The following is a 26686-nucleotide window of genomic DNA, read 5'->3' as shown; positions in this document are numbered from 1 at the left end:
GATAACAACCATGGATGGTTCATATGTCATTGTATAACTATATAATATATTTTTGAAAAAATTATTAGGAAATGAATCGGACAATTCAGTACCGAGTATGAAATGTTCCGAAAATTGTAGAATCAATAAACAAATGTTTCATATTATGTGACTTGTTTTCTTATATGGACCGACCACGATCAAACTCCATGTGCCACACAACAAACGTTCAAGTTATTCATTCATTCACTGCTGAGCTAATGGACTTTATGCTCTTTGGTCAACTCTTTCGTGATTAACTTATATCACCTGGTTTATTAATTCTTATACTATAATCAAAGGTGCACATGTACATATACGTAACATAATTGAGAGAATAAACAAATTTGCAATTAAAATTCTTTTTATCATCTCGTTATTTAGTTTCGTTAAGATGCTTTATTGAGTAAACAAAATGTTAAGATTCAACTATTTCAATATAATTAAATGAGTACAAATTTAAGAGGGAAGGCTCTAGTTATAGTGTTTTTAAAAATAAAACATTAGTAGAAGTAGTAGTGCTTGTTTTATAAATTAAACAAATCTCAACGCACGGAAACGTTGAGACGCATACATTGGATCTATATATATCGTGGGGGACAAAATAATAAAGTCCACAGTCTCCACACTACTTACTTGGGGTCACAACAACGATGGCTATTTGTATCCTAGAAACCACGTGGAAAACTCGTTATGTTATGTTCATTGCTTGCTTGCGCCATAAGTAATGAACCTAGAAATTAGAAGTTTAGGAGTTGGCAAATTACTCTACATTTTTATTAACTTCGAGACGAAAGCATAGAGGCCATATTTATTGGGTCAGGACTTGATGTACGTCGAAGATCGATCAGCAAACTTCACACCTTATGCTTACTTTTAGTACTTAAAGTAAGATTTAATCAATAAAACATTTATAATATCAATTCAGACTTTAAATGTATGGAATGAAATTAATATACCTTGCTTTCCATAAAGAAGCTATGTATGTGATGAATGAATAATTGACTCGAGGAAATAATTATGAAAGAGCCATATATTTAAACCACTTTAAGGCCCATTATAGGCTCGGAGCTTATAAGCCCAAGTACAGTATTTAAGATTTGACGCAATATGGTCATTTATTAAAGAGAATCATACACAGTCATACTCGTTCGCGATTAGTGTTAACGAGTCCAATAAGTTTGTAACAAATTACGTGTAGTAACGCAACTATTCAAATGTATAGCACCGACACAGATTAGCCCAAATATGGTAATATTCAAATGTAATATTGTAGTATATTGTCTTGTCTATCGATGAATAAACTAATTATCTGTTAGTTAGGATTATCATACATACACGTTTAGGTATCGGTATAGAGTCAATAGACCAAGGGGGTGAAGATGCTAGCTTTTATCGCAAAGGTTAGGCCCACTAGTTCATAATAACACATGATTAGGTATTTTAGGTTCTAATTTCTTAATTAATAAACTCACACACAATACACTCACATGCCTGCCGTGCTTTTCATTGAACAAAAGTGGTCAACTTAATTTCCACTTAACAGTCAACAAAATTAGATGAATTATAGGTTTAGTTTACTTATAGGGACGATTTTGATATATAAAATTTTGTACACATAAAAGACATGACTGGTACAACCGTACCGTAAATAATTACGATGTAAATGCAAACTTTTATATTTTCAACAAAACTTTGATAAATAAATGAGAAAAAAACACATTTAATAAACATTACTCTTTGGACCCACAGTCCACCATCTATTTATTTTTATCTTGTTGGTGGTACTATTTTTTTTCCTTCTTATTATGTAAAATTTGATACAGATTAAAATCACAACTTAGCCCTATCAGCAATCTCGAATTAGTATTAAACAAATTTATGATTCTTCTTATTCGTTGGAAAATTTATTACTTTTAAATTTTTTCTTAGAAAGTAAAAAAGGATAATTGTTTGTATTATTATTACCTAACAAGAAACAAGAGAAGAAGAGACAGGAACAACAGCTGGTTCAGAAGCAATCTTGTTGTTGATATTATTATTATTATTAGGTATGTCGCGGTGCACGAGATTCCCCTGAGCCTGCGCCATCAATATCGACTTGTAAATCTCCACGAGCATTTTCTCATCATACTCCTTCACTGGACCCGACCCGAATCCGGATCCACCGTATCCAGAAGATCCGACAACCCGTGAGTTAGCCAAACGCATCATCATCTTGACATAAGAATCACGTAGCCACACCAAAAACTTCTTGGGCGACGCCTTTTTCAGGATCCTCAGTTTCGGCACGATCTTGATCCTCCAAAACCGTTTCTTTCTTGTCGGATCCATTTTGACCCGTTTCCCTGTCCTTCGACCCGGTTTCTTCTCTGATGATGATGATGACCCATCAAGCTTCTCGTATCCTTTCCACCTCCGCCAGTACCTCTTCGGCGTTATCTCCATCACTCTCTCTTTATCTCTCTCGCTATCTATATATGTGTATGAGTAATAATAAAAAGAGAGACGAATGAGGAAATTAAAGAGAGGAAGATAGAGATATTGGTTGGGATCACTTTATAATAATGACTATGAGGAAGACCTAAAGGGTTTAATTAAAATCAACTGTGTAGGCAGCTGCATACACGTGATTAGTTACACGCATCTATATGTATTTGTTTATACGTTAATAATATTCGGTATGATATTGATTGACAATTTTTTCATTCCCTTTTTAAGTTTATTATTAACATAACGATTATAATTAGTTAGCAATAGACAATATGTGATTTCTTGTCATGAGGCAATAGACAATAAAAATATATCTCAGCATTTGGTATTTAGTGTCTAACGAATATCACATAATCTTATATTTAAGTAATAAGCGCAATGGCCTTTAGTGTGAATCGATCACTTTAGCAATAATGGCGCTGTGTGAGTGTGACGATACTCTCATGGGCCATGTGACAAATGACAAATTTTATGCTTAATCCTGACCGTTGGATCACTCATCTTCATCGCAAGTCTGTTTGTAAAGAAGATTATAGAGGGTGAGATAGACACGCATGTGTCTGTATAGTCTCTTCTGTCTTGAAATTAATTACTATATTTTACGTTAAAAATGTCTAAATCATCAAATAAATTGTAGCATGTTTTAGGTGAGGCTACATCGGTTTCACTCATATTTACATAAGTACAATATTTTAGTGATTATCAATTTATCGTGGGAAACATTTGACTGAAGAAAACGTAATGGGAACATTAATTAATGAGATCATTGAGCTGTGATTTGATCAAATCGATAGATTCCCTCTACCACCGCACGCAGGAATTGCGTGCAACACTGTTTCTTTACTACAAATCTCATTTATACATACATGCAATTATGCAAATTGCAATACAACTAACTTTTTTTTTGGTTAAAGCTAAATTAATTATAAGTGTCACATAATTAAGTGTATTTTGCTATCATATCATATATTCATACAGTATTTCATATGAGCCTAAACCAGACCAGACATTTTGTTTTGTTTTTGAATCAACTTCTTCTTGCTATTTATGAGCCTAATACACTTATTCAAAGTTTCAAACATTGGGCCACTAAGCCGAATGTTGTTCATACATGACCCAAATGTATTTTATCATCGGAAGCCAACTTACATACAAACCATCTCAAAAATCTCTAAAATTTTTCCACCTAAGATACATTACAAAATTACCATTTATATGAAAAAAATAACATTTTGATCGTGTACGGTAAATATATGGATTGATTTAATTTCCTTATAAATCTAGTATAAATACATATTTAAATAGAAAACTTGCAAAAATATATATAGATTGCACTGTCAAGCCTGGTTCATTAGCAGCATTAAACGATTAATTTTCCTTTAATATTTTTTTTTTACAAGTTTTCTAAAATTAAAAAAAAACGAGAAAGCTTCCTCATCGATCGCAGAGCCTCTCACAATCTCCCCTTATTAAAATCTGATATCCCTAAAATCTAAGAATCATCCAAATCCATACCCTTACCGGTGCTTCTTCCTAATTCGGAAGGAGCTCTAGAGACAATGGACGGGTTCGGGTCGAACCACAAAACAGTAGCCGTTGATCGATGGGTTGAGATCGTTAACGGTAAAGGTTACGGCGCTGATGGAACAACAACAACAACAACACAAACCTACTCAACTCGACCCGTCTCACCGGACTTTCACCAGAGTAGTATCCCCCCTCCGCCTGGTGCTGGTGCATCCACGGTAACGCATGCGACTGCTGCTCCGTGGAAATTATTCGACGCGGAAACAAAGAGGAAGAAGAGAATCGCAACGTACAAGGCTTACGCTATGGAAGGCAAAGTTAAAGCCACCGTCAAGAAAGGGTTCCGTTGGATCAAGAACAGGTACTCTCAGTTTATACACGGATGATTTCATTGTACTCTTTGTATTTTCCGGCGAATCATGCCTTAAGCCTGTCGTCGTCGGCGATAATCTTCCGGCAACTTTTTTGTTGTGGTGAGATTTTCAAAGGAGTGTTTTTGATAAACCAAGACAACGTCGTTGTATTATTCAGGTCCAACACGGTCCAGATATGTGGCCCAAATTATGCAATTTTTTAAACATATTAATGAAGCCCATGTAATACTTTACTAAGGCCCGTTTAAGTTAGTACGAATAGAGAGAGAGAGGGAGATTATTAAATTACACGAGTATGGGGAAGTGTGTGTTTTAGTTTTGTTTTGGAAAAATGATTGCCGGCTACTTGAAGTATACACCAACACATAGCCACACATACAAACAATATAAATGTTTTGTTAACTACGTGAACTATTGTCATTACATAAGAACATCCATAAACAAATATATGTTATATCTACAACACCATAAACATTCGAGGTTAGCCGGAATCCGGCGTTGACCGGTATTGACCGACATTGACCAATATTTACCGACATTGACCGGTGTTGACCGACTTGACCGTTGTTGACCAGAAAAAAATATTTTTTTTCCTAATAATAATAATTTTTGTTTTATGTATTTTTGAAAATACAAAATTAAAAATGATATTTAAATAGAAAGAGTATAAATTTGTTATTGTTCATGAAAAAATCTACTACACATCAAATTTTGGTGGTATAGTTTTATTATATTATTTTTGGTATATTTTCTGTATTAAGAAACAGACAATTCGTGGCTTCACCCTTACGGGCGAACCTCTCCTATTCATCTCCTTTAAATTAAGGAAACAAATCTTAATTAAAGAAACAAAATATGTTGATCAATCAATTTTAAAATTGTTAATTTTAATATTATATTACAGTTTCTAATTATCACATCTAAAACCCTACCATTTATTATAAACTTTAACGACATATAATTTTGTTTAATTGTAAAATCTAAACTCTAAACATTCTTTTATAAATCCAAACAGGCATATAATTTTATTTAATAGTAAAATCTAAACCCTAACCATTCTTTTGTAAACCCAAACCGACATATAATTTCGTTTAACTATAAAATGTATACTCTAACCACTCTTTTGTAAACCCAAACTAACATAATTTTATTAATAAAAGATCTCTTTTTTAAAATATGATATGACATGCCATATTATTGTATTATAATTTGTTAATTAAGAGGGATGAATGAGAGTTGTTCACCCCTAGGCTTAACAAAATTAATTACTTTATATACCACAAATTTTGTTTTTCATATTATTTTTATTTTTATTTTGGTAAATAATTTTCTTGTATTTTTGTTGTTGTTATATGTATTTTTTGTAAATTATACAAATCATTTATCTTTTTTTATTTATTTATCAAAAATACATAAAATCAAAATCATTATTATTTTTAGAAAAAAATATTTTTTTGAATATTTTTTTCTGGTCAACGCCGGTCAATACTGGTCAACGTCGGTCAACTCTGGTCAACGCCGGATTCCAGTAGACCTCAAATGTTTATGGTATTGCACACATAACCTATGTTTATTTATGGATGTCTTTATGTGATGACAATAGTTCACGTAGTTAACAAGACATTTATATTGTTTGTATGTGTGACTATGTGTTGGTATATATTTCAATAGCTGACAATCATTTTTCCTTTTGTTTTTATAAACAAAGAGAGAGACCAAACCAAAGCAAAGCACCTTCTACGCACGATCATAGTTTAGCACGTGAAGCCACGTCTTCTCTTTTATTCGCTTTACCCATAATAACCTTTATCGAATGACAATAATGCCCCCCGCTTGTGTTAATTAACAAATTTGCTTAATCATTTGTGATTTTCTCAAGATTCTGCACGCACTCGATTATTTGTGCAATAAAATAAATTTACAGTATATAGTCATCATGTTCATGTAGAGGTATGTTAAGCAACAAAATTGAAGTCCAAAAAAATTCATACGTTTCGAAATTTTAGTACATAAGCAAACGAATCAAATATTCAAATAGTATGATAAAAAAATTTGAAATGGGTTTACTGATACGAAATAAATATACACAAACACAAACATGGATTATAGCTCATTTTATTTATTGAGAGATCACCTAGAATCCTAGATCTTCTATTTGAAAATTAAAATTGAAAAGTGAGTTATAGCTTATGTCAGAGAAAAAAAAGTAGAAAAAGTTATGTAAGCCGACTTGAATTGATTCTACTATTTATATTTAGTGAATGTCGCCATAGCATTGGTCCCTTTACTCATTGAATCATTGCGTAACAAAATAAATGTTTAGTTCTCTGAAAAATGAAGTAAATAATATATGAAAAAATAAAGATGGTGATGGGCAAATTGGTAAAACAGAAATGTAAAAAATTCCAAAAAAATAACAACATACGTAGATTCTTCTTCTTTATTCTATTGGATCAAGCCTGCAGAATCCTAAGCAACAACAACCATAGCATTACCTCTAATACATCATCGAATTCATCAACTAAAAAAACAATTTTATTTTACCTGTAATAATAATATAGAGTCATGCAAACAAACATGTCAGATAATTTAAACAATTTATGAAAAAAGATCGCGTATACTGTAATTTACTTTCCCTCTACAGGAAAATAGCATAAGAATATTATACAGAATAAATAAATTAAATAAAGGTTTTGAGAATCGCACAAAAAAAAAAAAAAAAAAAAATAATAATAATAAATAGTGAGAATAAAAATACTACATAAATACGTAGTATAACTCTGCTTCGTTAACCTCGCTCCTCGCGCTCTCTCTCTCTCTCTTTCTCTTTCTCTGCACCAACAAAAAAAAAAAAAAACATTTTCTTGAGAAAGAAGCCACAACAGTCACAATCTTACTTTACTAGTTACTACTACTATGGATGTTGTTGAGAGTTTTGGCCATGGCGATGACGACTTTGGTTCTGGCTCTGCTTGTTCCACACCGTTCGTTAGTGCTCCCTCTAGTCCCGGTCGTGGTCCTCCTCCTCCAGGATACTTCTTCAGCGCTCCGTCAAGTCCGATGCATTTCTTCCTTTGCTCTGCTTCTTCTTCTTCATCAGAGAATCCTAAAAAGCTCAACAACTCCTCTTCTTGCGGCGACTTTGAGTTTGACTTCTCCTCGAGGTTGTCTTCGAGCAGTGGTCCTTCCATGACTTCTGCTGAAGAGCTCTTCTCTAACGGCCAGATCAAGCCCATGAAGCTCTCCTCCCATCTTCAGAGACCTCAGATCTTATCTCCGCTTCTAGATCTGGAGAACGAGGAAGAAGAAGACGACGACGACGACGACGACGAAGATGCCAAGAAACCAGACGGTGAGATGAAGCGTGGGAGAGATCTCAAACTAAGAAGCAGATCTGTTCACCGGAAAGCCAGATCTCTCTCCCCTCTACGTCGTCAATGGAACCAAGAGGATGAAGAGGAAGAAGAACGAGTCGTCGGAGAGAGTGAGGTGAAGGAGTGTATTATAAGGAAGCTACAAGAAGACGAGAACGTGCCTTCAGCTGAAACGACACCGTCTTGTTCAGCTTCATCTTCACGATCATCCTCTTACGGTAGAAACTCCAAGAAATGGATCTTTCTTAAGGATCTGCTTCATCGTAGCAAAAGCGAAGGAAGAGGCAACGCTAAAGAGAAGTTCTGGTCCAACATTTCATTCTCTCCTTCCAATTTCAAAGACAAGAAACTCAAATCTCCTCAACCTGCTGCTGCTGAAGAGAAACCGATTCAAGAAACTGTAGTTGACGAGTCCAAGAAGCAGAAACAGAAACAACAACCGCCGGCGAAGAAAACTCCGACCGTCGGAAAACCAACCAACGGGATAGCTAAGCGGCGAGGATCTCAGCCGTCTGCTCACGAGCTACATTACACAACGAACAGAGCTCAAGCAGAGGAGATGAAGAAGAGGACATATTTGCCTTACAGGCATGGGCTCTTTGGTTGTTTAGGGTTTAGTTCCAAAGGTTACAGTGCCTTGAACGGTTTAGCTCGTAGCTTAAACCCAGTTTCGTCCGGTTAAGTCATCATATCATTAGATTAAGCAAAAAAAAATGTTTTTTTTATGTATATAGATTATGAATCCTCTCCTATATAGTATATGTCATTGTATTTTTCAGTTCTTAGATTTGATTACTATGATTCTCTTTTTAGTTCTTGGGAATGTATTCAGAATCTTAAAAAAAAATATATTACAGTGATGTGTTGTAGTAAAAACAATTTTGTGAGTTTTTTTGTAGTGATCTTTTTGGACAAGGTAGTTAAGGTAATGAAAACAATAATGGTGGGGTGGGGTTTTTAGTTTGTTGAGAGACTTGAGACTTGAGAGAGAGAGAGAGAGTGCAATAATTTTTTTTTTTGTAAGTACTCTGTGAGATCTGCAAAAGAAAGAGATTAAAATAATTAAAATGAGAAAATTTGGAGGGGGAGGGGGCCATGAGTGAGTTGTTGTGTTTTGGAGTAATGTGAGTGAAGGAGTTAAGAAGAGAGAGCATCTTCATCATCTACATGACCCATTTGTGGTTTGTCTTATTAACATTTGGTGATTGAAACTGCATCTTTTAAGTCTTATCTAATTGGCCTTTTGCTAAAATATATTACTATATGCTTTATTATATTGTTAATATCACTCACTATCATCCCTACCAATGAGTTTTATATGGGGTTTTTGTTTTCTCTTGTGTCCTTACTTAAAATATCTACACTCTTGATTCAACAATAAGATATTAGATTAGGTTATGTTGAAATGTGAAGCAAATCTCTCCTTCATAATTAACTATGATAAGATGAATTTGGTTTAAAAGACGATAACAATTACAATTAACAACGAATAAGAACGGTGTCGTTTTCTGCTGCGGCAAAAGTTGTCATTGAAAATAAAAACCGAATATATATATATAATTTGACGTGCACGTATAGCTACTTAGTGATCCACCGCACATCATAAAGATTAGCTGTCTTATCTATCTGAAATATACGATTCAACCCACATGAACTTGTCTCAGTTTGGGCCCAAAGTTTGTATATAAGCTCTCTGATTTTATACATTTTGCGAAATAAGAAAACGAAAGAAAAGGCCACGTGAGTTGTCGTAAGAGAAGAGTAGTAAAGAACAGAACAGAGGAGGTCCATACTTTTGACATGACCCACTCCTCTGAAAAGTGAAAATCTCTCTTCATATTTTTTCGGTGTTTTGGCTTTTCTTCTACATAAAAATCAATAAGCGTAATAATTTGCGACAGATTACATTAAAGACAGTCATGTCATGGGACCTTAATATGCTTTATAAGCAGACTAGCTTACTTGTTTTTATTTGTATCTTAACTCAGTTGATCAGAGATCATATCACAATATATAATAATAACTTATGCAATTTTTTTTTAAATATTTTATGATGAAAAAACACTATTAAAATCATTCATAGGACGGCCAGTCTAACAAAACATATGGCCGTAATTTTTTAATTTATTATTAGACACTTTTTCCAGATAGTTTTGAAAGACATTTTCTTATTTTGTTTATTTTACTTTAGAATAATTTTATTTTCCAATCTGTGATGTTTAACTAAAACAATGTTTTACCTATAGTATAACTTTATAACCACGGATACATCCCACATAATGATTCACAACTAAAGTCGTACGAGTTTCAGGAATTAAACAAAAAAAGAAGAGATATTTAAATTAATATATAAGTAACAACAAGTGGTGGAGGGTGTCACTTCAATCAATCGTCTACGTAACTACTGTACACTTCATTGCTTAGCTGTGCTGATCTGATCTGTCTCACACTGTTTCTGTGTGGGAACTTTCTATTTCCGATAACAAATGACACAAATGTAAGATGTAATTTCTATTTTCTTTAGTAAAAAATCACGTATTTATATAATTTACAAGTCAAAATTGGACTTTTTGAGAAAGTTTCAAATATAGTAGAAGTGCTAGCTACAATAATGAAATAAAACTACTATATAAACCAGCGAATTTATCATTTTAACAACTGAGATTTACTGCTGAAAATCCAACAATACAATAACTATGTAAATTTGTAAAATTTTATAACGAAAACATACACTTTTGTTAAAAAAGTTAGGCTATAATTTTGTTCAAACCGGACATACTCTTGTCGTTTGCGACTTTACGTTGATATTCTGCGAAATAATTTTTATAAAATTGGTTTCTTTTTTCAACATGTGAAAAATGCTCAAGTTTTATTTGATGTTTCTACTTTAATGTTGAGATAAACAAATTTTAAAAGACACTGAAAGGAAATTTATACCATTCTCGTCGAGTATTCGTTACAGTTTAACAACATACAAATAAGATTAAAGATGATTTACACAAAGAATAATCATTGGCGTTGCTTCAAGTGCAGAGCAAAAGAAGAAATCCTCTTTATCTTCAATGACCATACTCAATACTCACCGCATGCATGTAGTTTGTGGATTATGTGGGGTTTATTATACAAACATTTTTTAAAAATCACTAATTCCAAATCATTTTTTACTGCAAGTTGCAAAGTTTTTAACCCATCTGATAGGGTTTCACAAAGCCTATCCCAAAGCCATGCTGAGCTTTCAGTAAAAGGCATCCATTTTTATGCAGGCTCTGCTAAGACAACATTGTAACCTTTCACATGCAAACCTAGAACAACACTGACCCGTAAACTCTGCTTTCAAGTTCTTTGAGAGTACGTTCATGACTGTCCACTGCCCACAGAAGAATGTCCACTAACATCTTATGATCTCTAGCATATCCATACGCCTCAGCAACTATATATATATATATATATATATATATATCCAAACAACTTACTGGCGTATACGGTATATCTCGGCATAGTAAGGATCATCCACGTGAGACCTGGTTCCGCCGGAAGACATGTTTTCCGCGGCGAGCGAGAACATTGGAGACTTCTCTGAACAAACAAAACAAAACAAAAGTAAACTCGTGAGACTGCATCATCTTGGAAAAAATCAACCTGGAATAAACAAAATATAAGCAAAATAGGTAGAGCTCAAGAGTCGTGATTTACCTAAGCAAACATGACCAACAGAGAGCAATCCGTATTCATATGGGTAAATCTAAACACTACTTAAAGCAACTATAATTGGAGTTACCTTTGTAATGTCAGAGCTTAGATGGCAAGGAGCTCCATCAAGCTTCAATACTTTGGGATGTACCTTCACCTCCCTCATCCAGAAACCATTATAGTTTCTCGTTGTTGATGCCAAACTTTGAGTTCTTGTTCCCAGTAGATAGCTAACCAGCTACATATGGATGCACCTAAAAGCTGTAACCAAAGAGAAAAAGCCCACTCATAACCAAGCTGTGCTTAATAATCATGTTACAAAGCTAAAAACATTAGATATTTGACTATACCTGAGGATCAACACGCAGCAGTACATTGACCTGCTTACCAACAAATCTTGAAGCTTCCCCAATATTTTTTGAAGTCAATCTGATCAGTATCAACATTTACCAAAACACTTTCTTGAGCAGCTAGGCCTAGGAACAAAATTTCCCAACAGCTTTCCACTTCCAATGAAAATGCACCTATACAACAAAGACAATGCAAAAAACTGGTGAGATCACTCGTAAGCACATCTGAAAGATCACTCGTAAGCACATCTGAAATATTTTCTAATTGGAGGAGACCAAGATGTAATCATGAAAACTGGTACCTAATCATGTTCCTGGCCGACGAGAAATCACTTAACCATTCAGCAGCATGTTACAATTACGTCTAATACACCTGTGAATAGAAATATAACAAAGTAAAAAGGAAACAGGATTAGTTTGAAATAATATATTTGATAACTGAAGGGGACAAAGTTGTAATCATTAGTGATTTATGAGCATACCGATATCAGTTTGGTCATTACAGTTACAGCCATGCAAGACCTGTAAAAGTATCATGCTTTAGAACAAAAAAAGATGACAACAAATTATGAAAATAAAGTGGTAGAGCGAAAAAGAAAAGTGGCACTTACATTGTTATCGTAGCCCAAGTTCAACAAAACCGGAAAGTTCAACACACTGTTATCGTAGCCCAAGTTAGCCCAAGTTTAACGCATTCTCGCGTTTTCAAACAGTCAGAACGCGGAAGAACCCTATTTTTAAAGAACAAAACTACAGCGTCTCTATGCGATGTGCTATCAGGTACCTTTGTAAACAATCTTGCAAAAACAGAGCCAAAGAGAGAACATGAACTGATTAACAAGTTATGATCTTATCAATAAAATGATGTTTATTAATGGTAGAAAAATGAAATAAGAGTCAAACTAACCTCAATCAAGATTTGGCAAATGTGAAAACCTTGAACCACTCCGCATGTTATGTAGATATACCTGCACATCGAAACATAACAAAGTAAAAAATAAAGGGGGACAAATTTGAAATATTTGCTAATTGAGGGGGAACCAAGTTCTAATCATGAAAACCACAAAGTTTAATCATTAATGATTGCAATAAGGAGGATACCGATATCAGTTTGGCCATTATAGCCATGTACGACCTGCAATAGTATCGTGTTTTAGAACAAAGAAATATGACAATAAATTTCAAAATAAACTGGTAAAGTAAATAGTATTCATAGGAACTGACCTGCAATAGTATCGTGCTCCATGAACTGACCAGTAGTACTCAACTTTTATAATCTAACAACTACACAAGTCTCTGAGATATCGTGACTGAAGGTATCAAGAGGAAATAAATGGCCCAATTATGACTTACCATTGCTTAACAGAGCAAAATAAGCTCATTGACCATTGCATTATGCTATAGAGCCTTGTGCACAAGAATGGATTCCTGAAAATACGTGGGAAAAAGAAGATGAAATGAGTCAGATGAACTTAACAACCCCACTGCATTACTGAAATCTCTATGAAAGGTAAAAAAATCTTGCATAAACAGAACCAAAGAGGGAATGTGAACATGCTATGCTATGATCTAATCACTATGTATGAATGATATTTGTAATTGGTAAAAATACACTGAAGTTCAATATTATTAGACTATGAAATTAGAGTCTAACTAACCTCCATCAAGATCTAGCTAATGAGAAAACCTTGAACATGGAACCATTCCTCATGTTACGTAGCTACACCTGCAAATAGAAACAACCAAGAGCCTAAGTTCCAATTCGGTGAACAATAACATTCGCTTCAGGACATAAGAGTAAAATACCAATATTATTTAACGGCGCAAACTCAGAAGAGACGCAACTTGTGTATGCGTCTTCGTGTGATATGCTATCACAGGTCCCGTTGCAAACAAAAACAGTAAGATCCTGCAAAATGCTGAGATCATATCAATCAAGCAAAAAACTAGAACGTGAAGTTAAACTGAAAATAAACCATAGCATATGATCAATCATAACCAAGGGGAAGATGCAAGATCTGAGATAAGGGAAACCGTGAAAAAACATGATATTAAAACACTGAAACCATACATGAGAATCGACAGACACTGCAATTTAAAGCAACTTGGTGACTTAAAGATTGGGAAGTTGAGCGGAAGGGGATGGTAGAGGTATTGAGTCAAAGACACCTATATAACTAGAAGAAACATTTTGATGTTGTTACCTTTTTGGTACTGAATCTTCTTCATTCTTCAAACCCATAAGCATATCTTCGATCTGCACAAAAATAGAGAACTAGAAGAAACTTCCTTAATATATTTTTTTAAAGTCTGAATTATAACAACCAGCCTTAGTGAAAACAAAATCTGAGACTATAATGGAAAATGTTTTTTTAATACCTTAAACTTAGCTTCAAGCTTTTTAAGAAAACCTGCAAAACGAAACATAAACCTGAGATTCTTGTTACACTGTTGATTAAAAAAAAATGAATAAACATAAGATGAACAGAGAGCAAAAGCATAAGATGAACAGAGAGCAATCAGTAATCATGTGGGTAGTAAATCAAAACACAACGTAAAAGAAAAGTATATAATGGGAATTACCTATGTAATGGTAGAGCCTAGATGGCAACAAGCTTCAACAATTTGAAGAGAAGAGACGGTGATTGAATTAGACTCACAACTTATGGATGGGGAGAATTTGAAGTGGACAAGGAGGAAGACTCACAACCAGTCTAGATGTTAGTGTCTCGAGTGGCCTCAGCAAAGCACACATCACCATCTCCCCGCATATGATCCTGCAAAAAAATGGAGTTCATATCAGAAAGACAAAAACAAGACAAGAGAGTAGAAACCAAAATGTTGCAGCAAATCATTAGTTGACAATCAGACCTTCAAATCTTGCCATGAAGCACACATCACGAGCTTCCTATAGAATCTCAAATTCGGGGACATCACAATTTGGGGTGTCTTCCTTTTCACTTCCGTAGACCCTAAAAAAGCAGAAAGTTGTTGACCACGACAGGAAGCATATACAGTAGAAGAAGATAGAAAAACACTGTAGCAAGGAAGGACTCACTTGTATAGCACATTGGTCTAGGGCATTTCTCATTGTTAAAACGGACAGTGTGCACAAGAGAACGAAATCACACAAATGATGTATGTGAGTCCAATGGATGAGCCTCTGGTGACAAAAATATAGCATAGATTTTAATACTCGTGCTTAATGAATTGTGAAAAAGGGGAAAGCATAGTCATTATTTACCTGCACACAAGAGCAAACAAAGCATACTTCATGTCATCATAACTGGTGTTGTTAACGACACCATGGGTTCCTGATCATATAATTTACAAAAACATGCTCAAAGCTAAAAAAAGGAAGAGTAAGAATGTATGCATGAGAAAGTTTAAATTATCGTACATGTGTGTGTAATGTATGCTGGTTAGTATTAGTTAGTAAATCTGAAAATCCAATTGAAAAGAAGAAAGAGAGAAGAACAGAATTAACTTACCTAAAGCAGACTTGAGTCTTCTACTTCATTCTTCAATCCATCTCTCTGATCTGCACATATACAGAATTAGATTAAAACCATACAGTTAAATTATCAAGGCTGAATCAATAACTTAAAAGAGAAACGAAAAAAACTCACTTGTAGCTCCTTCAAAGCTGCAGGTAAGACCTTTCCACGTATACTAAAACCTAAAATTAGACCAAACTCGTTACATACCATACATAACAAGAGAGATTAAAAGAGAATTAAAAAGGTGGAGAAACGTATCTCACCCAATATTGTCGTCGTCTCTCTGGAAACAAACCCCAATCCAATCTACAGAATAGGATTTGACCATCGTTGTGTAAGACTGAATCATTTAGAGAAGGGAGAAGCAACAACAAAATCCATTAAAAAAAAAGAAGAAGATATTAGTCAGTTTAACGAAGAATAAACTTTAACGGGACTGAATTAGGCTCAAAACTTATGGATGGGGAGAATTTGAAGTGGACAAGGAGGAAGACTCACAGCCTGTCTCGAGTGACCTCAGCAGATTAAAGAAGACATCACCAGCTCTCCACAAATGATCCTGCAAAAAAAATGGATTTCATATCAGAAAGAAAAAAAACAAGACAAGGGAATAGAAACCAAAATGTTGCAGCAAAAACATTAGTTGTCAATCAGACCTTCAAATGTTATGGAGGAGATGATGGGAGATTCACGAACATCACCAGCTTCCTATAGAATCTTCTTCATTTCTTCAAACCATCTCCGATCTGCACATATACAGAACTGGAAGAACCATTGTTAATTTCCAAGTCTGAATTAAACAGCCACAGCCCAAAGCCTGAATAAGTGCTAATGATAAGAGAGGAGTCCATAATTCCAGGATAACTTGTAACTTCCACTAAGATCACTGAAGCTGTCTCTGTATAAGTAACTTAGTAATTCTCAAAATCCAAGTAAAAAGAAGCAAGAGAGAAGAATAGAGTTAACTAAACACATGCTTCATGTCATCATAATTGGTGTAGTGGACGATACCATAAGTTCCTGATCATATGATTAAAAATAGTCAAGAAACAAGTATAATGTGCCAAACAAAACACTGCTCAAAGCTAAAAAAGGATGATTTTGGTATAGCTAAGAAAGTATGCATGAGAAAGTGAAAATTAACGTAACCGTCACAGTCTCGAGTGACCTCAGCAAAGTACACATCACCAGCTCTCCGCATATGACCCTGAAAAAGTGGATTTCATATGAAAAACAAGACAAGGGAGCAGAAACCAAAATGTTGGAGCAAAACATTACTTGTATATCAGACCTTGAAATGTTGCCATGAAGCAGATGATGGGAGCCTACGTAACTGCAAAAAAAAAAAAAGCCATCCAAGAATCAGAAGAAGTCAAGTGAGACCAAATATTATAAAAACCAACTTCTAAGAGCAAGTAACACAAACCTCAGAATTCTTCCATTAGGATCACTGAAGATGTCTGTGTAAGCTAGTTAGTACTGGTTAGTAAGTCTGAAAATCCAAGTGAAAAGAAGAAAGAGAGAAGAACAAAGTTAACTTACCTTAAGCAGTCTGCTTAAGTCTTCTAAATTCTTCAATCAACCTGCACGTGTGTAGAATTACATTAAAACCATATAGTTAACTTTCAAGCCTTAATTTAAACAACAACTTTAAAGAGAAACGAAGAAAAACTCACTTGAAGCACCTTCAAAGCTGCGTGCAAAACCTTTCCACGTCGACTGATTCTTGGCTTTTCTTGTTAAAACCTAACATTAGACAAACTCGTTAGTAACCAAACATAACAAGACAGATTTAAAGAAATTAAAAAGGTGGAGAAATATATCTCACCCAATACTCTCCAGATGATTAACTATATCATAGATATTGTCGTTGTGGAGGAGGCTTGAGTGTTGTCATCTCTAATTAAACAAAAAAAATTGCTCTGCTACTGTGCTACAATTATCGCTACAATTATAGCAGGGCAATTTTTTTTGTTTAATTAGAGATGACGACACTCAAGCCTCCTCCACAACGTTGGAAGATGGTTTCTTCTTTGATTTCTTGCTTGACTTCTTTTCAACTTTGTCCACGTTCTCCTGAGGATCACTGACAACAACACCAGGCTCAACTTTGGGCGCGCTAGAAGAACCTCCAGTTTCTTCTTTGGCCGGTTCCTTGGCTTTCTTTGTCCTTGTTTTCTTTGCAGCCTTCACAGATTTGGTAGCCTCATCAGCATCTTTTTCACCAATGTCCTTTGCACTAATCTCTTTCGCTACATAGAATCAGCAATTTACGAGTTAATAGGAGTTCTACAACTCAGGAAGCCTATTTTTGAAGTGAAAATAACAAACCAGAAGGACATGGTTGGCTAATTAATGCACGAAAAGAGCTTTTCCTCAATTCCATGAGTTCAGTCTTGATGCCGTCAACCTTAAGTATCATAATCTCAAGCTTGTCTCCCTATTAGAGCAAAAAAATTCACAAAGCATTAGTCAGAGACAAACAATTACCGAAGATGAAGTAGTTGTGCAACATTGATATAAGAGATATAGAAATAATAAACCGAAATAACTACCTACCTCTAGATCTGCTTCGCTTGAAGGTGTCAGTTCACCATATATCTTCACATGGTAGACGTGGATTAGAAACAGAAGATAAGATTCAGTTTCATGACTAAAGGTGCAATATATTTACGATACAATGACTCTCAAAGATGAAAGATTACCTGAAGCGAAGCCTCCCTGCAGTTCTGCGTTTTCTCTGTCCAACATATTTAAAACCAAGAATAAGACAACCAAAAACGAGTTTATGAAATGTTAGAATGGCTTCCTATCTCTACATTGAAGGTTTGTCACCAGAGCTGTAGGAAGTACATAATAAGCTCATCTTAATTAGTATTATGACTAATACAGGTCCGGTTCTGAAACTAATTCATTTTACAGGATGTTTCGAATATCTTCTTCTAGAAAAATATAGAATAGAAACAGCGTACCTGCATAAGCTTCTTGTCCAGGTAGTCATTGGCATCAACAACTTGTAACACTTAAACTTCCTTACTGTCTTTTAGTCTGTCCATCATGCCCTTTATCTATCTGTCACAAAGAGTCAAATTCATGAACAAAGCTGCAATAATTTATGAGACAACAATGACTTTGGAAGACGAAAGGTTACCTGAAGCCTTCCTGCAGTATCCATGATAACAGCATCTACAGAACTCTTTTTTAGCTTCTTTTTTGTTTAGGCCCTGCTTTACCTAGATCTGCAGGTTTTAACATCAGTCCCTGCACACCAACCTGAAACAACTTGGAGCAATGCAATATCATCACATGTTCACACAGAGGTTCTCTGAAGACATTGATTCTACTACTACTTCTTCTTTAAGTAATGCAATAAACGTTCTGACCCGTTGATTCACCCCCAGACAATTGAATTAGGCAGACTTAACAAACAAAATGCTACTAAGTGAAACATTCACGATTTGGTAAAATTGATAAATGTATATAATGAATACCTGTAAAATTGATGATTGAAGCCTCGCTGAGAATGAATCCAGGTTCTACAGTGATACACTCAACTACACAACACCGTTGCCGGGAAAAAGCGAATCCACCACACCCAAATCTCCGATGAGATGATGATCCCCTCGCCGGAGAGACGCCATGATGATCCCCTCGCCTCTCTAAGGGCTCTTCTAACTCCGTACGATTACGAATCATCTCCACTCCACTCTATCTCTCCTCTTCTTCTTCTTCTTCTTCGTAGCTACAAAGAAAAAAAAGAAACACCATTAAAAAAATACTAGGGCTTTCGTAGGTAGCCATTGTTTATTGGGCTGAAACTGTTGTTATCGGGCTGAAACTGTTGTTATTGGGCTTTCCTCTGTTTCGTGAACATCTTCATTACAAAACAATCCCACTGTGAGCAATATTGCGAGAACAGTTTTCACCAGAACTAGACCTTTTGAGCACCGCCGTATGTATTCAACAACTCCCTCGTATATCTAATCCAATAGCCTAGATGCCATTGTCACTAAAGAATATCATCAACTGCAACCGAACCTGAAACATCCAATAACAAGTCCAAATCAAAGGAAGTCAAAATCTAGTTTATAAAAAACAAAGAGAACCTGACATTGATTACAGAAACTAGTTAAAAAGGACAAAGCATACCACCTTGTGCAACATAGGAGCTCATACTTAAGCGAGAGAGATATATTTTTTTTCACGCTTACCTGAATCTGTAGTGCATAGCAGACAAAATGATCCATCCAAAACAATCACCGATCATATATATATATAGCAGCATCCTCCTCCACAATCTGATATAACAGAGCAAGCCCATTACACACCTCCCATTGGAGAGAAGAAGAAGTCTTTGATATCTTTTTTAAAAACATATATCTGATATTTGCAAAGGAAGAAAGATATTTGATCAAAAGAACAAAGGATACTTCACCATGTGTGTCTGCATCTGAAAACCTTCTGCAACATTTTCACATCAGTCTGAAAGCCTTAGGAAGACAACACAACTCTTTTGCCTTTCTCTGCTCTGCAAAAATTAAAAGAAGACAACAACTTAACAAAATGACAAGTAGGTAATGATAGAGTGAAACAAACAACAAAGACCAAAACGCATCACCTGTTAGCAAAACCGCCAAGAAACATCTCGGCTCTTCTTCTCCAGCCATCACAATTTCACCAGCTGCTCATCATGTACGATCTGAAACATAGCCATGAGAAGCCACACCTGAGTATTATTGATACCAAAACGATAGAGTGAAGTGAAACAACTATGAAAACCAAAAATTAATGATGACATGTTAATAAAACCCGTCAGAAAGCTTGAAGACGTACCCAGGAGAAGAGTATGCAATGATCCGATCATAGTTAGCTTCCTAAACACCTGCAAGACGAAGAAGAAAAAAGCAGCGTAAGGAACCAATTAATAAAAAAACAGAGAGTAAATAAAAGAGGAAGAACAAAACCCTTGAAGACGTGTTAGCACAGAGAAGAAGCGAAACGTATCCTTGTCTCCTTGAGACATCACCCTCATCGATAAAAGCATCAACCATAACCTGAAATAACAGAGCAACAACTAAATCACATGAACAAATTCATAAGAAAGAAAAAAAACAGAGAGTAAAAGAAGAGTTAAGAGGAAGAACAAAACCCTTGAAGACGTTAGAAGAAGCGAAGCGTGTCCTTTGTCCCCTTGAGACATCACCCTCATCGTAGATGCCATCACCGGTCAATCGTAGGACCCTCCTCCACAAACCTAAAGCAACAAAACAAAAAAAACAACGACAAGTAAGTAATAATAATATGTAATAAGAAGAAAAACAGAGAGTAAAAGAAGAGACCAAACCCTAGAACGATCGGTGATGATCGGATCGGATCGGATCGGATCTAACATAGATTGAATAAACCTGCAAGACGAACGAAAGAAAAAACAAATCAGAGTCTCGTTCGTGAAGAAGAAGAAGATAGATATAAGAGAGGGAAATAAGAATAATTAAAAAGCTACTACTGATGCGATTAACGGAAACCCCAAACGGCAAACCCTAGAAGAAGAAGATTTCACTAGTCGGAACGAGAGGTGTCGAGATCGAGTTGGAAACAAACATCAGAGGCCCGTCGGGTTTTATTAGAAAAATATCACACAAACACAACATCGATCAGAAACCCTATACTACTACTAACGAAGGAAAGAGAACAAAAAAAAAAGATAGGTCGTAGATCTGATGATGAGATGTTAAAACTTATAGAAGTGTAGTGGAGCGCATTAGCATTATTTATAGACAATGTATATGTCGGTCTATTTTTTGGACCGTTAGATGTTAATAACCCTAGGTGTTCCCTATTTTAACTTTCCAATTTTCCTTTTTTCCTAGACTTTTATATTATTGGCTATTTCTTTTTTCTACTCTTTTATATTATTTGGCTATTTCTTCTTTTTTTTTTTCTCTCACTATTCGAGCCGTTAAACTCATATACATATTTCAATTTTTTTTTTTTTCCATTTACTGCTAGTCTTTCATATTCTTTGCTATTTCCTTTTTTCCTATTAATCTTTTAGATTATTTGCTATTTCCTTGTGTTTTTTTTTAAAAAAAAAATTTGTTATGTTGCATGATATATACTTTTTCACTATGGCTGCATTAGTCCATTTCACTACCGCAACACTCGGCTTCATTAATGCCCCCTGTAATTCGTGATAGTTTCGTTACACTCCCTTTTAAATATTATCAAACCCCAATTCAATTGATTATCAAAAGACCCCAACAGATACCCAAGATCGTCATTAGGCTTCTTGAAAACATCCTAAACTAAAACCTTTAGCCCCTATCACGAGCCATTGGATGATTCTCCAAATGCATTACAGAATGGAGTAGAACTTCCAAGTCTTTTCCAAGGATGCGCTGCATAAGAAGATGCTTCTCCAATTTTTTGCAACAGCTGGTGATTCTCTGTCCCATTTCATCTTTAGAAGCTTCTTCGGCTTCTGATACAATCTCAGCCGTCCATTGAGAGTTATCTACCGTTGTATCTATTAGCCTGGAAACAAAATTAGAAACAGCTTTAGGGAAATTTGTTTCAAAGAACAGAAAAAAAAACAGACTTTTTTATTTTCTTCAGTTTCACTTACTCTTCCAGTATAGAATCTGCCTCGTTCCGTTTTTTCACACGATACAAGACGTCAACAGTGTCCTCATTAACCCTAGCAAGACCCTCGAGAGGGCCAAGCGACAAGCACATCGAGTGTATCATTGAGTCAGCTGTTTTCGAGTTTAAATTACCGATCCTTATAACCACAACTGAAGAGGGATGATTTGAGGGTGTATTGGAGGTAGCAGAACCCTTGGAGCTAGTTTCATTTCTCGGCTCTGAAATAGGACTGATTATGTTTCGAGACTTGGAATTGAGATCTTGAACAGGAGACGATGACTTGGAAAATGAAACATTTGAATCCGTCACATCTCTTGCTGCTGAAGAAGTATGTGCTTCCGTCTTCCTCTTGCCATTGGTTTTCTGGTAAGACAATGGATTAAGCACACAATTACGAGCATTCAATCTTCTTATATCAAAAATCTTATCCATAGAAAAGTTTTAACATAAATATGATAAACGTATATATATATATATATACCCAAGAAACTTCTGGCTTCTCAGTCAACAACATTGGTTTGGAAACTGAATCAGAAGCTTGTTCATGTTTCTTCTTCTTCTTCTTCTTCTTCTTGCTTTTAGTTTTCTGGTATAAAAAAATAAATCAGCTCAATAAAGAACTTTTTGATATAGTTTTGGACAATAAACCATTGCAGCGAAAAGAACCAAACTGATTATTCTAAGTATAGAGTGAATGAAACTTCACTTCAGTAATATAGAAGACAGAAGGAGATCTCAATGAAGAAGATTATATAAAGCTTACCTGAACAAGCTCTGGTTTCACAACCTGTGAAGGCTCTGGCTTCTCAGTTAACATCTTCACAATCACATTCCGATCCAAGTCTTTTGCTACAGGACCCAACTCTGAGAATGGATCATCCTCAAGATGACTAAATAACGCAGGTGCAAGTGTTCTCACTCCTGAAAGTACTTTCACACAGATTATAAGAGTCACCATTGTCAAGAGCACAGATTTATCTATTCCCAATCATCCAAGTTCTCTGGTATATAACAAAGAAGCGTACCTACATCAGATTCTGAGGTATCAGAACACTGAGGAGAGCTATGACATGAGCGGTTGAACAGTTTGATTCCTAGTCCATTTCCAGTTCTACTCAGAATCTGCTTTCCATCTCTGAATCTACCAAACAAGAATCTTTCTAAGCTAAAAGAAAATATCTAAAAAACCCTAACGAACGAAACAATGTCAAACAACCCAAAAACAGTAACAAAAGTGAGAAATACGGATTCAAACCTCACCTCTCTTGTAGAATACGTTTCGAAACCTTTGCAATTTCACCTGAGAAACACCGAATCAGACATTTCGACAAGTTTACATTCCCAGGGGATTCAATTATCTGAAGAAAAGAAAAAATCTCTAGGAAATGCAATAATTATTAAATTGAGGAAGAGGAGTAACGAGTAACGTACAGTTTCTGGTTAAAGAGGAGCTATTATAATATCTTCCATGGAACAAAGGTTTAAGAGAAGCTCGTACTCTCGCCGCAAACATCGTCGCCGCTCCACCGGAAGCTAGAGCGGAGGGAAGCTATAAAAACTTTTAAAACGACGCCGGGTTTATAACTGGGCCCTTATTAATTGGGCCTATAATAAAAGGCATGCCCATTTCAGTTTTCTTGTACAATTGGTTAATTAGTTTTCGACTGTGTATGGTACAATATTTTGATGTTTCTTGAGATAAAATGACGTTTAACAATGATATAGTGTACAAGAAGTTTCGTTTCGCACATTTAAGAAAATAGTTATACAAATTACCAATCAGAATATTAACATTAATCAGATTACACAAATGATAGCAACAAAAAAAAAGGAAAAACCAGTCATGGGCTAGTTTTTTTAAATCTAACTAAAGTAATATACTAACACCCAATTAACTTTCTTGGAAAAATGTCACACCAATTTGTTGGTAGTTCGTAGCTTTATATGATTTTTTATTTTAGTTAGTACTATTTAGTAGTACGATGTCGGCACATGACTAAATTCGTAGGAATGGTCCATCCCATGAACTTTATAAAGATATTTTTCTATAGGCTATATAAATAAGTATTAAACAAAAAAGTATCATAAGGCTACCGGTAAAAAAAGGGAAATAAATAGTAGAGACAAATAGTGCATGGCATCACGTGAGGCATTATTGTAGTGACTATGGGACCAAATCGAATCGTACTGCTAAACGTAAGATAGCGACCCTCTTTTGTTTTCCTTTTTGGTACGTAAATACGTCTACTCTAGTTAATGAAGAAGATTAACGGACCAGATCCTGCCACATGGGGACTTTTGAAATCCGACGGATGAAAAATGCAAATGGTGTCCAACTTTTCAAGACAAAAGCCAAGCAGCCATCTTGTTTTCTTGTTCAAAATCCAACGGTTCTCCAAAGTCGTTGGAGTCCTTTTGTCTGCTCTCAGATTCTTTTTCATCCCCCTGGAACAGCCACGACAAAACCGAATCAAGATCCTCTTTCTCGTCCCAAAGGGTTTCACCTTCTCTCCATACAAGGTCCCAGTCAATGAAGTCATCAGCCATCGACTCGATATTTTCGTGTCCAGCGGAGGCGGAGCTGCTCCCGTATGGCTCAGAGTTTTCTACGTTGTTAGACTCAAATGAGGACACGTGGACAGCATCAGGCTCGTTCAGTAGAAAACAAGCATCGAATATGTCGTCATTGATACACAAATCGCCATTAATGCTTGGGTTACAATGACCATCGTCTCCGTAGCCACATGGTCCTAAACCAGGTTCCTTGGCTCCACTGACGACGCTACTACTTGACAAATCCATTAATGCGTCTTCTTTGTCTCCATTGATCTCTATTATTGTAGTTGGCAAAACGATTTCGTTTTTGTTTGCCTTTATTAAGGACTTAGGGTTTTTAGAGGTTGGGATGAATTTGGGCTTCATGGCTGATCTGCTGGTTCTTCCGGGTTTACACTTCGGAGGCAGAGGAGCATTCTCGACGACATCAGTGACAGTTGGTTTCCTGAAGTAACCGTGGAGTTTACGGCTGAGATGTGAATTCCAATAGTTTTTAATTTCGTTGTCTGTCCTTCCCGGTAGATTGCTTGCAATTATTGACCACCTGCATTTTAGCGTTAACATTATCATATACAGTTTAGTAGTATACATGTTTTTACCAAAAAAAAAGTTTAATATACATGTTTTTATTCAAGTGTAGAACCTTAATCATTTATTTCAAAGTACGATCACATTTAATACACATAAATACATAGACATAAATCAAGTTACCTGCTTCCAAAAGTGGAATGCAACTTAACAATGAGGTCATCTTCTTGGGGAGTTATGTTTCCTCTCTTGAGGTCTGATCTCAAATAGTTTATCCATCTCAATCTACAGCTCTTTCCACATCTCTTTAGCCCTGTTTTAAAATTTTACTCAAATTCCAAAAAGAAATAACCACGTCAGATTTTAAGGCATAAGAAATTATAGTCAACGATTCTTCATTTTCTTTGTCTTCTCCATGTTTTGTTTTTTTGTGCATATATGTCAATAAACAATAAATGACTGAGAACAAGAAGGCAAGTTTGGTATATACTGTATGACCACACAATTGCATAGCATAATATTCTTAGAATATTACGATCGTAGTAAGAAAAATAATTTTTTGATTGATAGTTCAATCGTCAGTTTTATCAACAACTAGCAAAACAGAACAGAACATATCATTCTACATCAAGTAGTATTTAATACATCCAAATACTTGTTTTATAATACAGAAATTTCCTATTCCCACCACCTCTTACAGTCAACAGTACCCGATACGTAAACTATTGATATTTTAGTTCATTGAAAATTTGAAATTGACTATGAGTAAAAACCTCAAATTTTTATAAATGTCAAATATACCATTTTTAGTTTTATTTTATATCATCGAAAGAAACAAAAAAAATTTACCTTTTCTAATTTGTTAAAATCAAATTAATATGCCTTGACAACCATTCATTAAGTATATATCTACGATTACGACAACTTTTTATTGTAGAAATGAACATAGAGATTTTTTTTCTATTAAAATTTATGCAGAGATTCTTGATTAACTTCTCTATGCAAATATAGAAGGGGTAAGGGAAGATTCTCCTATATACTAAGTTTAAAAAAAAAAAAAAAAAAAAAAAAAGAATTCTCTTATAATGCATGCCTGCGATCGAGAGAGAGTACTGTATAGAAATAATTTACCGGCATTTTTGGGAAGAGAACGCCACGAGCCTTCGCCGTTGGACTGAATGTAGTCGGTGAGAATCTGGTCTTCCTCCGCCGTCCACCGCCCCTTTTTCATTCCTACCTTCTCACAGCACGGCGCTCTTCCCATTCTCTCCCGCTATTGTTAAGTTTGCACTCACTTCACTTAATTAACCCCTAGAGTCGAGGTACTAAAGAGGAGTAAAGTGACGACACTACAAAAAGTGACTGATTTGGTATTCGATACTTATATGAATAAATAGGGGAGGGATGGGGATGGCCGACACGTATCAGGTATTCAAGTGATAGAACGAGCCACGTTGGTCTATTTTGAAACAGAAGTCGTGGCTCATCCACTGTCGAGAGAGAGATACTAACCATTTTAACCTGGCTCGTCCTTGTATTAGATCCTATAATTACAGAGTTTTTAAAATATTAATCTATACATTATAACTTTTTTAACCTGTGCCTTGTTTTAAAATTAGAGGGACTCAGGA

General features: G+C 35.3%; 6 protein-coding genes across 60 annotated transcripts; 2 read left to right on the top strand and 4 right to left on the bottom strand.

The window, feature by feature from the left end:
- Positions 1-1959: 1959 nt before the first annotated feature.
- On the bottom strand, positions 1960-2697 carry LOC104788596 (uncharacterized). Its single transcript, XM_010514359.3, has one exon. The coding sequence runs from the start codon at positions 2464-2466 to the stop codon at positions 1987-1989; it is 480 nt and encodes a 159-aa protein (XP_010512661.1). The 5' UTR covers positions 2467-2697; the 3' UTR covers positions 1960-1986.
- Positions 2698-3937: 1240 nt separating this feature from the next.
- LOC104788595 (uncharacterized) lies at positions 3938-4649 on the top strand. Its single transcript, XM_010514358.3, has one exon. The coding sequence runs from the start codon at positions 4071-4073 to the stop codon at positions 4422-4424; it is 354 nt and encodes a 117-aa protein (XP_010512660.1). The 5' UTR covers positions 3938-4070; the 3' UTR covers positions 4425-4649.
- Positions 4650-6998: 2349 nt separating this feature from the next.
- On the top strand, positions 6999-8662 carry LOC104788594 (uncharacterized). Its single transcript, XM_010514357.3, has one exon. The coding sequence runs from the start codon at positions 7329-7331 to the stop codon at positions 8466-8468; it is 1140 nt and encodes a 379-aa protein (XP_010512659.1). The 5' UTR covers positions 6999-7328; the 3' UTR covers positions 8469-8662.
- A 2031-nt stretch (positions 8663-10693) lies between these two features.
- Positions 10694-21068, bottom strand: LOC104788592 (uncharacterized). Of its 50 annotated transcripts, none has more exons than XR_015558382.1 (47): positions 20833-21068; positions 20671-20731; positions 20476-20580; positions 20291-20380; positions 20160-20208; positions 19945-20025; positions 19762-19854; positions 19538-19624; positions 19264-19364; positions 18818-19068; positions 18478-18599; positions 18299-18398; positions 18032-18066; positions 17886-17927; positions 17658-17766; positions 17349-17578; positions 17155-17206; positions 17003-17072; positions 16869-16909; positions 16753-16786; positions 16605-16659; positions 16476-16533; positions 15983-16346; positions 15825-15885; positions 15590-15666; positions 15456-15505; positions 15318-15367; positions 15071-15140; positions 14885-14989; positions 14698-14798; positions 14534-14603; positions 14410-14441; positions 14206-14237; positions 14031-14083; positions 13633-13735; positions 13485-13552; positions 13180-13254; positions 13051-13110; positions 12928-12961; positions 12734-12794; positions 12438-12623; positions 12309-12348; positions 12129-12199; positions 11827-12000; positions 11565-11737; positions 11260-11362; positions 10694-11153 (listed from the first exon to the last, which is right to left on the bottom strand). XR_015558382.1 is itself a non-coding variant. In XM_087452511.1 (7 exons), the coding sequence occupies exons 6-7, from the start codon at positions 17746-17748 to the stop codon at positions 17322-17324; spliced, it is 348 nt and encodes a 115-aa protein (XP_087308637.1). In that variant the 5' UTR covers positions 17749-17766; positions 17886-17927; positions 18032-18066; positions 18299-18398; positions 18478-18599; positions 18818-19095; the 3' UTR covers positions 17262-17321. The 50 variants fall into 50 exon arrangements, 1 of the variants encoding a protein (XP_087308637.1); XR_015558376.1 differs by having other exon boundaries at positions 14031-14101; positions 16618-16659; XR_015558366.1 differs by having other exon boundaries at positions 10694-11174; positions 16618-16659.
- Positions 21069-21471: 403 nt separating this feature from the next.
- On the bottom strand, positions 21472-23538 carry LOC104788589 (uncharacterized). Of its 6 annotated transcripts, none has more exons than XM_010514350.3 (7): positions 23403-23538; positions 23232-23271; positions 22997-23112; positions 22735-22892; positions 22453-22557; positions 21952-22334; positions 21472-21860 (listed from the first exon to the last, which is right to left on the bottom strand). In XM_010514350.3, exons 1-7 carry the CDS (start codon positions 23482-23484, stop codon positions 21641-21643), a joined length of 1104 nt encoding a protein of 367 aa, XP_010512652.1. In that variant the 5' UTR covers positions 23485-23538; the 3' UTR covers positions 21472-21640. The 6 variants fall into 6 exon arrangements, with proteins under 6 accessions (XP_010512652.1, XP_010512653.1, XP_010512650.1 ...); XM_010514351.3 differs by having other exon boundaries at positions 22997-23106; positions 23403-23518; XM_010514348.3 differs by having other exon boundaries at positions 22735-22901; positions 23403-23504.
- A 458-nt stretch (positions 23539-23996) lies between these two features.
- Positions 23997-26419, bottom strand: LOC104788588 (transcription factor MYB11-like). The gene is made up of 3 exons (XM_010514347.3): positions 26187-26419; positions 25239-25368; positions 23997-25071 (listed from the first exon to the last, which is right to left on the bottom strand). The coding sequence occupies exons 1-3, from the start codon at positions 26317-26319 to the stop codon at positions 24312-24314; spliced, it is 1023 nt and encodes a 340-aa protein (XP_010512649.2). The 5' UTR covers positions 26320-26419; the 3' UTR covers positions 23997-24311.
- Positions 26420-26686: the final 267 nt, after the last annotated feature.

The sequence above is a fragment of the Camelina sativa genome, chromosome 5, assembly GCF_030686135.1.
Source record: "Camelina sativa cultivar CO46 ecotype springtype chromosome 5, ASM3068613v1".
Taxonomy (NCBI): Eukaryota; Viridiplantae; Streptophyta; class Magnoliopsida; order Brassicales; family Brassicaceae; genus Camelina; species Camelina sativa.
This window is presented reverse-complemented; position numbering and strand designations above follow the sequence as displayed.

Excerpts from the sequence above, each read along its gene's own strand:
- LOC104788589 (XM_010514348.3), bottom strand. The coding sequence starts at position 23,484 with ATGTTTGCGGCGAGAGTACGAGCTTCTCTTAAACCTTTGTTCCATGGA. Across the intron at positions 23,113-23,231 it reads AAACGTATTCTACAAGAGAG|ATTCAGAGATGGAAAGCAGA; the intron begins GTGAGGTTTGAA and ends CTTGTTTGGTAG. Across the intron at positions 22,902-22,996 it reads TACCTCAGAATCTGATGTAG|TACTTTCAGGAGTGAGAACA; the intron begins GTACGCTTCTTT and ends TCTGTGTGAAAG.
- LOC104788592 (XM_087452511.1), bottom strand. The coding sequence starts at position 17,748 with ATGATACTTAAGGTTGACGGCATCAAGACTGAACTCATGGAATTGAGG. Across the intron at positions 17,579-17,657 it reads TAGCCAACCATGTCCTTCTG|CGAAAGAGATTAGTGCAAAG; the intron begins GTTTGTTATTTT and ends GATTCTATGTAG.
- LOC104788595 (XM_010514358.3), top strand. The coding sequence starts at position 4,071 with ATGGACGGGTTCGGGTCGAACCACAAAACAGTAGCCGTTGATCGATGG.
- LOC104788594 (XM_010514357.3), top strand. The coding sequence starts at position 7,329 with ATGGATGTTGTTGAGAGTTTTGGCCATGGCGATGACGACTTTGGTTCT.
- LOC104788596 (XM_010514359.3), bottom strand. The coding sequence starts at position 2,466 with ATGGAGATAACGCCGAAGAGGTACTGGCGGAGGTGGAAAGGATACGAG.
- LOC104788588 (XM_010514347.3), bottom strand. The coding sequence starts at position 26,319 with ATGGGAAGAGCGCCGTGCTGTGAGAAGGTAGGAATGAAAAAGGGGCGG. Across the intron at positions 25,369-26,186 it reads TTCTCTTCCCAAAAATGCCG|GGCTAAAGAGATGTGGAAAG; the intron begins GTAAATTATTTC and ends ATTTTAAAACAG. Across the intron at positions 25,072-25,238 it reads CATTCCACTTTTGGAAGCAG|GTGGTCAATAATTGCAAGCA; the intron begins GTAACTTGATTT and ends GCTAAAATGCAG.